We start from the raw sequence: 14,336 nt of genomic DNA, 5'->3' as shown, positions 1-14,336 counted from the left end.
TGGAGAAAGGAGTAAAAAGTGAGGTGGCAAAGTTTGCAGATGATACTGTTGTGGAAAAAGTCACCCACGCATCACTGGGATCAGAGACTCATGCCTGAGGCCCGTTTATTGAATGCATACCAACGCGTTGGGGGTAGCAGTCAGATACCGCTCCCCCGAACCCAGGCTCGCAGAGCCCTTTTTAAAGTCGAAAACCGCAAGCAAGTCATGAACAGTGTCAGTAATCATAACCATATTAGGAATAGGGGAGTTAGGGTCTTTCCGATTGTCCTGGCACTCTTTTGCAATCTTCCCAGAACAGGGTGCAAATTGAGTAGAGGGCTTCTTGGTGGTTTCCGATACTGTCATTGGTTTGCCTTATATGGGGTGCCCGTTACACAAATGTTCCCGGCTGGGTACAGTTACGGGTATAGTTACATAATGGGGTGCTTATGCAATTGGAGTGGGGGGGGGCATGGTTACCCGAAAAAGGGTAAGGGGAGGCATGATTAGTCATTTAGCTGATTGCTTTATGCTTATTGCTTCACACAAGCGGTTATTATATTTTACCAGTTATGAACACAGACTTTATTATTGCAGTTTGCTGGGGCTTTCCATCCTCCTTTTCCTCGGCCCCCCTCCCTCCTCCGGTCATAGCCTTCACTTGTTACTGACCGGGAGCATTGAGTTTGGTTCAGGCTTGCGGCCTGTAAGGTGAGTCAATGTTGATGTTAAGGCCTGTAGTAGTGGGGTGGACCAGGTTAATTTTTCCACAATACTAAACTGCTCAAGATAGTTAAGACCAAAGCAGACTGTGAAGAACTTCAAAAAGATCTCACAAAACTAAGTGATTGGGCAACAAAATGGCAAATGAAATTTAATGTGGATAAATGTAAAGTAATGCACATTGCGGTTATTTTTTCCAACTATACATACAATCTGATGGGGGCTAATTTAGCTACAACGAATCAGGAAAAAGATCTTGGAGTCACTGTGGATAGTTCTCTGAAGATGTCCACGCAGTGTGCAGAGGCAGGCAAAAAAGCAAACAGGATGTTAGGAATCATTAAAAAGGGGATAGAGAATAAGACGGAGAATATATTATTGCCCTTATATAAATCGATGGTACACCCACATCTTGAATACTGCGTACAGATGTGGTCTCCTCATCTCAAAAAAGATATACTGGCACTAGAAAAGGTTCAGAGAAGGGCAACTAAAATGATTAGGGGTTTGGAGAGGGTCCCATATGAGGAGAGATTAAAGAGGCTAGGACTTTTCAGCTTGGAAAAGAGGAGACTAAGGGGGGATATGATAGAGGTATATAAAATTATGAGTGATGTGGAGAAAGTAGATAAGGAAAATTATTTACTTATTCCCATAATACAAGAACTAGGGGTCACCAAATGAAATTAATAGGCAGCAGGTTTAAAACAAATAAAAGGAAGTTCTTCTTCACACAGCGCACAGTCAACTTGTGGAACTCCTTGCCTGAGGAGGTTGTGAAGGCTAGGACTATAACAGGGTTTAAAAGAGAACTAGATACATTCATGGAGGTTTTAAGTCCATTAATGGCTATTAGCCAGGATAGGTAAGGAATAGTGTCCCTAGCTTCTGTTTGTCGGGGGGGAGATGGATGGCAGGAGAGAGATCACTTGATCATTACCTGTTAGGTTCACTCCCTCTGGGGCACCTGGCATTGGCCACTGTTGGTAGACAGGATACTGGGCTAGATGGACCTTTGGTCTGACCCAGTACGGCCGTTCTTATGTTCTTATGTTTTTATGGGGATTGGTCCTGCTTTGAGCAGGAGGTTGGACTAGATGACCTCCTGAGGTCCCTTCCAATCCTGATATTCTATAATAAATACAACCAAAAGGAGGGTTAAATAAAAGCTGGCAGGACATTTAAATCTGTGGTTCTTAGGCTTGATTGGGAGCCTGTGTCTCCCCTGCACCCAGCAGGATTGAGCACGCTTGGTAGGAAAGCCACAGCTCTGTGTTGTTTCACTGCTAAGAAGGCCTGGGCATGGGGAGGGGGCCCTTAGGGACAATGGACCTGTAATTCAGGCAGCCAACACACATACCTTGGACAAACAGTCATGGTTTCTTGACTAAAAATAACCCCATCTCCCTAGCAAATAAGAGGCTTAATTATTAAAAAAACAAGCCATTGCAATGCAAACTGCAACACCTAGCACTCCGGGGTCACCACTGGCCTTGACTAATTACAGGCTTGTGTAAAAATCTCTCTCCCTCTGCAAAATGTCCCTTCTGGTTTTCCAATGCAGGGCAAGACAGGCTTTTAATTCATGGGGGGGGGGGAATGTTTGATGACTCGTAGCTGGGGATTTCGCTTCATCCTCTTCCAGGTTTGCCTTTGGGGTGGCATCGGCTTAGCCACTGTTGCAGAAATATAATATTTATGTACATATAAAAGAAATTTTAAGGGTTTCCTGTTCCGACTGAATGGCTTTCATCTGGAGGCTAAAAAAAAAAAAAAAAATTGAAACTGAAAAAGAAAGCAAGCTGCATACTTGTGGGGATGGTTGTATGGGTTTTTTTTCTTTCTCTTTGTTTGTTGGGTCTTCCTCCCTTGATGCCCAAGCCAAGTACTGCACAGAAGAAACATACACGCAGAGAAGAGCCGCCTGGAAACTCACTGGGAATAATCCCTCACCTCTGCTTAGACCCTGTCCATATTCAGCATCGCCCCAATTCAACATGAAACTGGTTCATAAACAGATGCAACCATGAGTGGCAGGTGAACCCCCCCATTCGGGGAGGCTAGCTTGCCGGCCTCACCCCTTCTGCCTGAGGCCCTGCCCCCGACGCCCTCCTCCCCTGCACGGCTGGAGCCCCAAGCCCTCCTGCAGCCCAAGCCACCCCGGCAGGCCCGGCGGGGTTGCAGGCACCAGCGCTCCAAGTGCATGCCTGGGGCGGCAAGCCGCGGAGGGCGCCCTGCCGGTCCCTGCCGGTCCCTGCGAGGGCAGCAGTCAGGCAGCCTTCGGCGGCTTGTCTGCGGGAGGTCCGCCTGCCGTGCTTGGGGCGGCAAAAAAACTAGAGCCGCCCCTGACCGGTGCCATAGTGGCGGGTCCGATCCCTGGGCCGGCCTGAGCCGCCCCAGCTGGCCCAATCCCCGCCGGCCGGCCTGAGCTGCCCCTGGCCGCCGCAGCCCCTGGCCGCTGGCCAAGCCCTGAGCTCCAGGCTGTGGCTGGAGCTGAGCCCCCGCCAGCTTCTGGGGGGGGGGAGCATGGGCGTGGCCACACCTTGGGTGAGGGAAGGTTTAGCTTAGCCTTCCCTGGCCTATGATACCCGCTGCCCCTGGATTCAACCCCTACCCCCAGTGGGGACACTCTGACTTTGATTTAAACCTGGTTTATATCAGTTTAACTTATTTCACTTTCTTAGATCTTGGGTAGAATTTTCAAACGGGTGCGTCTCCACTCGATAAAAGGTTTGTTCTTAACTCGAGCTAGCTGACACGTGGTAACGAACACGAGGTTAAATCCTAGTGGAGGCAAGGCGGTTTGCAGGTTTCACACGGGTGAGCCGGGTCAAGTCGAAGCGGGAGGCGAGGGATTACCTTGATCTGCTGACTTGTGTGAAAACTACAAACCGGCTTGTCTTCACCAGGATTCGGCTTTGCGTCAGTCACCAGGGTGTTAACGCGCTCGAGTTGAGGACACACTTTTTTCCCCCTAGTAAACACAAGGCCTTAGCAACTTAGCAACTTTGGAGCCTAAGGGTATGTTGGTGCTGTAATGGCATGTGTGATTGCAGCAAAAAAATTTACACCCCCAAGAGACATAGTAAAGTTGACCTAAGCCCTGGTTTAGACACTGCTCGGCGTAGGTATTCCACCTCCTCGAGAGGGGATAGCTAGGTCAGCAGCAGAATTCTTCCATCGACCTCCTGCTGTCTACACAGGGGTTAAGTCGGCATAACTCTGCCTCTCAGGGGGGTGGATTACCGCTGAGGGCTTGTCTAGACTACCCGCCGGATCGGTGGGCAGCGATCGATCCAGCGGGGGTTGATTTATCACGTCTAGTCTAGACGCAATAAATCGACCGCTGAGCGCTCTCCTGTCGACTCCGGTACTCCATCAGAATGAGACATGCAAGCGCAGTCGACGGGAGAGCATCAGCCATTGACCTACCACTGTGAAGACACCACGGCAAATAGATCTAAATACATCAATTTCAGCTATGCTATTCACGTAGCTGAAGTTGCGTATCTTAGAGCGACTCCACGCGGTAGTGTAGACAAACCCTCAGAGACCAGTGTAAATTCCCTTAGCCACTTATGAGAGTAAGGCCTGGTTTACCCTTAAAAATGAGAGCGATGTCACTCAGGGCTGTTTATAAAGGCAGGAAGCTGATAGCAGAGAGGGCGGCAGGGAAGTAGGCTGCAGTTACTCCCTGGGAGGAAGGAGTTGTGAGGCTGACAAACCCAGAGATTCGGGGAGAACCAGGGAAAAGGCAGCAAGGCTCAGGGAAAAGGCAGCAAGGCTCAGGAGGGTGCAAACCTTGGCTGCTTACTAGAGGGTCCCCGAGCTGAAACCCAGAGTAGAGGATGGGACCCGGGTTCCCCTGCCAGCCACTGGCAAGGTGGCCCAGGCTGGGCAGGGAATGGGAAGACTGCCTGAGCCTGTTTGTTAGAAGAGCCTTTGATACCCCGGAAGGGAGAAACACACAAAGTGACCTGGCTGGAGGGCCAAGTCCTGAAGAAGGAGCAGAAGGCGGCCCCTGACCTGGAAGGAGCTAATCCCCAGAGCAGCCTGGAGGAGGGCCCCTAGCAGTGAGTGGACCCTGTGACACATAGTTATGCCAACCTAACCCCCAGTGTGGATGCACGATGTCGACGGAATAATGCTTTCCTGGACTATCAGTAGATTCATGCGGGGAGGTGGTGTTCCGACACGGAGTGAAAACACCCTTCAGTTGACGTAGGCTGTGTCTACACTAGCGGGCTGTGCTGGTATAGTCTCTGTAGTGCAGACATACCCTGAGACTGGTTTACACCTGGTTTACCTGTAAGCCGGGCTTCAGGTTTAAAGTTTAAACTGACTTACATCTGTCCACAAGGGCTCAACTAAATGGAATTAAACCGGTGTACATTTCTGTGTAGACAAGGTAGCGCTGCTCTACACGAGGAGTGTAAGCGTAGCTGTCCTGCACGCTCCCTCCAGGTCCCGCCCCGAGGCGCTGTGCCTCAGAGACAGAATGCCTTCAGCGGCAGGCAGTCCTCCTGTACCCATCCTCCGATTGCAGTCACAGCTCATGGAGGGCCCAGGGCCCTCCGGTAACAAAGCAACCATCACGGAATGTGCCTAATGCACCAAAGCAAATGGAAAGGGCTTGACATAGCAGGGATGCCGAGATCCAGCTTGCAGGGGGTCAGAAGTGGACTTGCACCTTTCTGCCCTCTGTGATGCTTTCTCCATGGCATTCGCCAGCATCTCCTTTGAACCTCTCTTGAACTTTCCCCTTCTAATCAGGATGGGAACCCTCTGGCCTTAAAGTCTATGAGTCTATGTTCTTCCCTGGACCTGACTTAAGGCGATGGTGATGTGGCCCTTTTCCTAGATCACTGAATCCTAGTTTCAGGGGCACTAATCAATTTTCCAGGGCCACCATTCGAGGCTAAGACCACACAAAAGTCCTCCCTGGCCCAGGAAGGAAGCCAGCCGTGGTAAAGCATGGAAGGGGTTGAGAGAGAGATACGTAGCCACAGGCTCTATGTCCTTTTGCCACACATGCAGCCCGCCTGCCTTCACCCACCGCAGAGAAGGGATGAGAAACACAAAGCAAGTTCTTCAAGAGGAGCTGCCCTGGACCCTGTTGCTCTTTGGCTTCGTCCTGTGTTGCAAAGCACACTTGCATATGTGCCTAGTCACGCAGGCTGGAGAGGAGACGCTGATGTGGATTTAATGGAGACAAGTCAATAAAACCAGAAAAGGGAAGGAGAAAATGCCAAATGGAACAGACCAAAGAATGAGCCGCTCCAGCTTTCAGAGGGTCGTGCTTGCAAAGCGTAGATCTCAGTTCAAGATACTTATCTCTCCCGGGGAAGGGCTAATGAAATCCATGCATAGATGGGATCACACTTTCCAATCAGAGAGCCAGTTCTCTGCCGTGTGTCTCCATGACGTCTCTGGGACTGAGCTGGGCAAGCTTAGAAAAGCCCGTGCGCAGTGTTTGCGGAAGCCCTCCGCTCCAAACCTTGCTCTCAGTCATTTCTTTCAGGGCAATTTCTAAGCAGCTGTGCAGAATTCACCGCTGCCTCCAGCTCCTTTTTTCCCCTTGATGATTTCAAGTTAGTGATAAAGGGGCAAAAGCATTAACACTAGGCTACGTCTACACTACAGCGCCATTGCGGGAGGGCTAGCTCAGTGGGTTGAGCATTGGCCTGCTAAACCCAGGGTTATGAGTCATTCCTTGGCCATTTAGGGATCTGGGGCCAACAATCTGTCAGGGATGGTATTTGGTCCTGCTATGAAGGCAGGGGACTGCACTCAATGACCTTTCAAGGTCCCTTCCAGTTCTATGAGATAGATATATCTCCAATGCCAACATAGCCCCTTAGTGTAAACAAAGCATGCACTGATAGTTTTCCTGCCCACATAGGAACGCCACCTCTCCAAACAGCATCTGCACTCTTCTGTTAGCATAGCTGGGTCTACACTGGGGGATTTGCTGCCATAGCTACATTGGCGAGGGGGTGTGGTTTTTTCGCTCTCCGACTGACATAGATATACCGGTTTAGGTATTAAGTGTAGACCGAGCCTAAGTGTCTGGAAGATAATGGGGCAGACATCAGTGATAAGACTCAGTCAAAATCTGAGGGCCAAACAACATCCTTCCACGACCAAACTAAAGGGAACTTGGGCTGAGGATCAGGAGTGTGATGCTTGTCTCTGCTTTGGCAATGGCCAGACCAAGCCCCTATATCTCAACACCTTCAAACTTCCCAGGGGTTCATAGCTTCCAGCTGAACTGCTTAGCTCAGGTCCATCTCTCACCAATATTCACATTTGCCTAAGTGAGCCAAGGAAGGAACGGGCCAATGAGTTATAGAGCAAGAGCACGGTGGTGTCCACCGACGTATTTCCACCAGAGGCAATAGAGCTACGCTGATTTACACCAGTGGAGATCTGGCCCATAAAGTAGGCTTGACTAATAGGGAAGAGGAAGCATTTTAGAAGTTTGCAGGACATTATAATGCAGGGGTATCAGATCTGTCTTACCAGCTTCAAAATCAGATTGGTTTCTTGAATCTCATGATACTGACAGCCTGAGGTTTCAGTTCACAAGGACGCGTACAAACCTTTTCCTCCAGTTCCGTCCACCTGGACTGGCGTCCCTGGAGGGTCACCTTGAATTCCAGGACAACCGGAAGCGTGGTTTTGTGGTTAAGGCACTGGACTGAGACTCAGGTGATGAGAATTCAGTTCTTGGCTCTGCTACTGACTCTCCTTTGTGTCCTCGGGTGGGGTATTGAATCACTCCGTGCCTCGGGTCCCTTTCTGGTAAAGGGGGAGAGCACTGGTGCCCAGACTCATGGTATTCAATGTTTTCATCCCAACATCACAAAACCCGAAATCATTAGGGCCTTCCAAAAAATTAGGCCACTAACTATGTGGGGTGGTGTAAAATCAGAACCCAGAGGAAACAAACAGGCAGCCACACATGGCCAAAGGCAGAATGAAGGTGCCTAGGCCAGACTATGTTTGAAACTCCCAATCCTTAACTCCACCCCATTCTGAGCAATTTAACACTGAAAATCACTGTGGACAATCACTTCCTCCTGGGGCTGTCATGGGCCTCCCTTGATGACAGACAGAGCAAGGGGAGGACAGAGGGAGGGGAAAAGAAAGCAAGGGGAGGAAAGAAGAGCTGCTCAAAAAACGGGATGACATTTTCCCAAAACGTCCTCCCTTTTTATTGTCGTCAAAATTCAAAGTTTCAGTGAAAAATTCTGTCCCTGGTTCAAAACCTGCAAATATTTGACCAGCTCCAGAGGAGAGTTTAGTTATGAGCCCCTTAGGTACGACGGTAACAAATTCTATAGGAGAATCTAGGGAGAGCCAGCTAGATAGATAGATAGATAGATAGAGGGGGTGTATGGGGATAGATAGATAGATAGATAGAGGGGGTGTATGGGATAGATAGATAGATAGATAGATAGATAGATAGATAGATAGATAGATAGATAGATAGATAGAGGGGGTGTATGGGGATAGATAGATAGATAGATAGATAGATAGATAGATAGATAGAGGGGGTGATGGAGATAGATAGATAGATAGATAGATAGATAGATAGATAGATAGATAGATAGATAGATAGATAGATAGATAGATAGATAGAGGGGGTGTGGGGATAGATAGATAGATAGAGGGGGTGTATGGGGATAGATAGATAGATAGATAGATAGATAGATAGATAGATAGAGGGGGTGATGGGGATAGATAGATAGATAGATAGATAGATAGATAGATAGATAGATAGATAGATAGATAGAGGGTGTGTGTGGGGATAGATAGATAGATAGATAGATAGATAGATAGATAGATAGATAGATAGATAGAGGGGGTGTATGGGGGTAGATAGATAGATAGATAGATAGATAGATAGATAGATAGATAGATAGATAGATAGATAGATAGAGGGGGTGATGGGGATAGATAGATAGATAGATAGATAGATAGATAGATAGATAGATAGATAGATAGATAGATAGATAGAAAGAGGGGGTGATGGGGATAGATCGATAGATAGATAGAGGGGGTGATGGGAATAGATAGATAGATAGATAGATAGATAGATAGATAGATAGATAGATAGAGGGGGTGATGGGGATAGATAGATAGATAGATAGATAGATAGATAGATAGATAGATAGATAGAGAGGGGGTGATGGGGATAGATCGATAGATCGATAGATCGATAGAGAAAATGGGACTTAGGCCAGGGGTCTACACTAAAAGGTTACATTGACCCAGCTCTGTCACACAGGAGTGTGGAAAGTCCACTCCCCTATCTAACCCCCGGTGTAGACTGAGCTAAGTCGATGGAGGAATTCGTCCGCTGACCTAGCTACTGCCTCTTGGGGAGGTGGATTAACTACAGCGAGAGGAGAACCCCTCCCGTCGGCGCAGGTAATGTCTACACTGAAGCGCTCCAGAGGCGCAGTGGCTGTGTGCTGGAGTGTTTCACATGTAGACAAGCCCCTAGGCCAGGGGTGGGCAAACTTTTTGGCCCGAGGGCCACATCAGGGTTGCGAAATGATATGGAGGGCCAGGTAGCGAAGTCTGTGCCTCCCCAAACAGCCTGGCCCCCGCCCCCTATCCACCTCCTCCCACGTCCTGCCCCCTGACTGCCCCCCTCAGAACCCCCGACCCATCCAACCCCCACTGCTCCTTGTCCCCCGACCGCCCCCTCCTGGGACCCCCCGCCCCTAATCGCCCCCCAGGGACCCCACTCCGTAGCCAATCCCCCTGCTCCCTGATTGCCCTGCCCCCTATCCACACTGCCGCCCATCCAACCCCCGCCCCTGTTCCCCGTCCCCTGACCACCCCGCAGAACCTCCGCTCCATCCAGCCGCCCCCTGCTCCCTGTCCCCTGACTGCCCCCCCGGGACCTCCCGCTCCCCGCCCCCTTACCATGCCGGAGCCAGCCACGCCGCCGCACTGCCCGGCAGGAGCAGCGGGCCAGAGCGCTGGCAGCATGGCGAGCTGAGTCTGCGGGTAGGGGGGACAGCAGGGGAGGAGCCAGGGGCTAGCCTCCCCGGCCGGGAGCTCAGGGGCCAGGCAGGATGGTCCCATGGGCCGGATGTGGCCCGCGGGCCGTAGTTTGCCCACCTCTGCCCTAGGCTCATTAGCCATTTAGGTGCTTTTGAACAAATGTCCCACTGTCCCCAAATGGAAACCCACCCCAGCAATTCCTTTCTCTCCCTCGGCCTGAGGCCTGGGTCCGGCAGCCCCTCGTGAAGGTGCTTTCGCACTGACGGTGCACAGACGCTCTTTAGCTGAGCACGAGCCACAATAAAAGCGGCGAAAGGAACTTTATCACCTGCTAAAGGCAAGCGAAGTGAGTCCGTCCGAGGACACATTTGAGTCAGCTGTCAGGCCAGGCTGTTGGGAGGGGCAGGTCTTCTCCTGCAGCCAGACCAGAGAGGGAAATGACTCCGTTTCTCGTTGCCTCTTAAAGGGAGACTATATATAGGCCTCTGCAAAGGAGCATTGTCCTCCCAAAGCTATTTATTGCAAATGAGAGTCAATAGCATCCTTGTTTGCAGCCCTGCAGGGTCACCTATCCCCGAGTCTTCTGCGCACATGCCCCCCTCAGACATCACAGTCATGCCGAGGGCAAACGGGAGGACAAAATAGCCGATGAGGGGATGGTTAATCACAAGATCGGGGAGGCCTGGCACTAAGGGATTTGTAGAGAACAAATGGCAGAGCCCTATGTTCAGCATCCCTGTCTCAGCACGGCCCCATTGTACACACCTGGCCCCACCAGCCCCTGCGCTGTCAGCGTCCCCGTCTCAGCACGGCCCCACTGCGCACACCCTGCCCCACCAACCCCTGCCCTGTGAGCATCCCTGTCTCAGCACAGCCCCACTGCGCACACCCGGCCCCTCCAGCCCCTGTGCTGTCAGCGTCCCCGTCTCAGCACGGCCCCATTGTACACACCCAGCCCCAACAACCCCTGCGCTGTCAGCATCCCCATCTCAGCACGGGCCCACTGCGCACACCCTGCCCCACTAGCCCCTGCTCTATGAGCGTCCCTGTCTCAGCACAGCCCCACTGCGCACACCTGGCCCCACCAGCCCCTGTGCTGTCAGCATCCCCATCTCAGCACGGGCCCTCTGCGCACACCCTGCCCCACCAGCCCCTGCTCTATGAGCGTCCCTGTCTCAGCACAGCCCCACTGCGCACACCCTGCCCCACCAGCCCCTGCTCTGTGAGCGCCCCTGTCTCAGCACAGCCCCACTGTGCACACCTGGCCCCAGCAGCCCCTGTGCTGTCAGCATCCCCGTCTCAGCACAGCCCCACTGCGCACACCTGGCCCCACCAGCCCCTGTGCTGTCAGCGTCCCCGTCTCAGTACAGCCCCACTGCGCACACCCGGCCCCACCAGCCCCTGTGCTGTCAGCGTCCCCGTCTCAGTACAGCCCCACTGCGCACACCCAGCCCCAGCAACCCCTGCACTGTCAGCTTCCCTGTCTCAGCACGGCCCCACTGCGCACACCCGGCCGCACCAGCCCCTGTGCTGTCAGCGTCCCCGTCTCAGCACAGCCCCACAGCGCACACCCTGCCCCACCCATGCCAGCAGCAGAGCCAATGTCCCCTGTCTCCCAGTTCAGTGCACTCTCCACTGGATCGTGCAGCCTCTCAAACTTATGGGAAACTTTTGACTATCCAAAGACTGGATTACGTCCTTTCCGGATTGACCGGGGTTGTTGCCTTGCACGCAAGTGTTTGCCAGAAGCTGGGAATGGGCGACAGGGGCTGGATCACTTGATGATTACCTGTTCTGTGCATTCCCTTCGGGGCACCTGGCACTGGCCACTGTTGGAGGACAGGACACTGGGCTAGATGGACCTTTGATCTGACCCAGTATGGCCGTTCTTATGTTCTTAAGGGCAGTTGATTGGAAAGACAACAGCGCTAAGTACAAATGAGGCTGCAGGTCGGGCCCCACCCCCAGTTAACCAACCCTCTGCTTGGCTGCAAGTTTCAGGAGGCCTTCGACAACTCAGATTCCAGTGCATCGCTCTGACAAAGAGAACTGTGCGCTGCTCGTGCTCTGAGCCTCTAGTGAGGTAGCGGGTCACAGACTGAGCGCCTCCACCTAGCTGACAAGCGCCCTCGATGCAGAATGTGCACCCCAGGCGGTACTGCTGCACACTGAACACAGACACGGGAGTCCCTTACAGTAAAGAAGAGAAGGAGCCGACAAACCTGCTGAATGCAAAGGCCGCGTTCGCAGAGCTCTGCTTCCGCAGCCGCGGCCAAGCAGTTCCTTTCCCTCGGCTAACAGAATGGAGGCTCCAGTCTTTCGTTCCTGCTAGAAAGGGCCTACACCCCATCCCGCTGATCAGACCCTCCTCGAGCTTGCAAAGGGAGCTCTCGATGGTCACATCTGCTCTAGATGGCTGGAGTGGAGCGCTTTTCTAGATTGGCAGATGTTTTCCAGTGAAGTCTTCTCTAGACTTTTGGAGGGAGAGGCTGTCTTATGTATTCGTTATTCATTGTTATTACTATGACGTGTATGACCATCGCACCAAGGAGCCCTAGTCCTGTGCTAGGCGCTGTCCAAACACACAACAAAGACAGTCCCCGCGCCAAAGAGCTGACAATCTAAGGGTACGTCTACACTTACCTCCGGGTCCGGCGGCAGGCAATCGGTGTTCTGGGATCGATGTATCGCGTCTTGTCTAGACGCGATAAATCGATCCCGGAAGTGCTCGCCGTCGACGCCGGTACTCCAGCTTGGCGAGAGGAGTACGCGGCATCGACGGGGGAGCCTCCCTGCCGCGTCTGGACCCGCGGTAAGTTCGGACTAAGGTACTTCGAATTCAGCTACGTTAATAAGGTACTGCGTACCTTAGTCCGAAGTGGGGGGGTAGTGTGGACCAGGCCTAAGACAAGAGGCAACAGGTGGCTGCAGACAGGTGGGAGGCTACCAGGAAACAACGAGACACGCTAGGCCGCGGGCTCTGCACACCAGCAGTCTGACGGGGGTTAGATCGCAAGTGCTGGGCAATGGGAGGTCCATGCACAGGGCAGTGGTCTCATGGTAGGAGGTTAAAAATCTGCTGCAATATTCTTCAAATAGCAATGCAGTGTGTTAAGATTCCACCAAATGCAGTGGTCTCCTGGGGCGGGAGCACCAGGGTAAAGCAGGTGTGCTGCTTAACGAGGTGTTAATTGGGCAGTGGAGGGGGAGGTACAGAGAATGGGGGTTGGGGAGTTGGCTGACGGAAAGGTGGAGGCCTGAACTAAAGAGAGAGCTGGTTTTTGATGTCTCCGTGAGGGAGGCTTTGCCACAGTGGGCTGCATAGAAGGCCAGATGTCTGGCTGCATCTGCTCCTGAATCGCTCCTTGCTCTCAGGCGCTGAAGGCTTTTGCCAGCGGGTGATCTCGGGGCTGTAGGCCCTGCAGCACTGCAAGGTGTGTGTGTGTGGGGGGGCGTGTCTATTTGTGTGATATGGGGGGGCTAGTTCCTCCGTACCCCATGTGTGGTTGGAGCGCGATGGGGGGCCAGGAAGCGTGTGCAGCCCTAGCTGGGTGGGATGCTGCCTCAGCACGCAGCCAGCGCTCCAATAATTCCCAGCTGTGAACTCCAGGCCGGCCAGAGATGTAGTCACTCACAGGAGAGCGTTTTCTCCCCGCCCCCTCCTGCATCTGGCAGCGGTTAGCAGCCTGACATAGAAAGCGAGTGGAAAAGAGACGCTGATCCAAGCCAGGCCCGTTCGCCGGGGACAGCCCGCGTGCGACGTGCCTGCGCTCGGCTCCCACGCCCAGCCGCCGCCGCGGACACTCACCGTGCATCTTGACTTTCAGGTGGCGCTCGCACTTGGACTTGGCTTTTACCAGCAGGAAGATCTGCTCCTCTTTGGTGATGACATCGTCAGCATCCACCTGCAGGGAGACAGAGGCACATGGTATGTCAGCGGCCACAGACGGAGCACTGAGCTCGAACAGGCTGCCCCGGGGACTGACGCTCTGCGCATCCCCGGCGCCCCTCACCAGGCCCTTGTTACGTTCCCCTCACTGCTCTGATTGTGAGTCAGGCTGAGGCTTGTGGAGAGAGCAGAGGCTTCTCCCTGCTGTAAGCAAGTGCTCAGAGAGTCCTGCGTCCTTGCCTCCATCTTCTCCAGCTGGCTGGGCACGCAGGGGAACGAGGTGGAGTAATTTACTTCCTCCCCAGAACAAGGCTGCAAGGCCAGAAGGGACCATCAGGATGATGTGGCCTGACCTCCTGCAATAACGCAGTCTGCGGCATTTCACCCCTAACTTTGGTGTGAGCGACAGCGTCTCATTTAGAGAGGCAGCCAGTCCCGCCGGCAAGTCATGGCCAATCCACTACTTGCCCCCGAGGGGCGAGCTGGGGAGGAACCAAGCTGCAATCCCTTCTCTGCTCTGCTCCTGAGCCGTATGCATCCTTCTTTAGTCAGGGCAGCTTGGAAAGTTAGGGTGTATTTGTCTACACTGGAGCCTGTGTAGACAGACCCGAGGTAGCTTTGATCTAGCTCGCTCCGGTAACAATAGCAGTGGTACACTGGGCCGGCCCTAGTGGAAATTCTAGTAGTGAGCAGAGATGGCCAATGTTAGCTAATATTGTGC

The 14,336-nt window shown here is 52.7% G+C and overlaps 1 protein-coding gene across 1 annotated transcript in view; it reads right to left on the bottom strand.

The window, feature by feature from the left end:
* PTH1R (parathyroid hormone 1 receptor) overlaps window positions 1-14,336 on the bottom strand; it is a 173,417-nt gene that overhangs the window by 64,184 nt on the left and 94,897 nt on the right. The window contains exon 2 of the mRNA XM_065399658.1: window positions 13,535-13,631. Coding sequence (XP_065255730.1) covers window positions 13,535-13,631 — 97 coding nt within the window. The remainder of the gene's footprint in view (window positions 1-13,534; window positions 13,632-14,336) is intronic.

This window comes from Emys orbicularis, chromosome 2 (assembly GCF_028017835.1).
Source record: "Emys orbicularis isolate rEmyOrb1 chromosome 2, rEmyOrb1.hap1, whole genome shotgun sequence".
Lineage (NCBI taxonomy): Eukaryota > Metazoa > Chordata > Testudines > Emydidae > Emys > Emys orbicularis.
The sequence above is the reverse complement of the archived record's forward strand: the minus strand, read 5'-3'. Positions and strand labels throughout refer to the sequence as shown.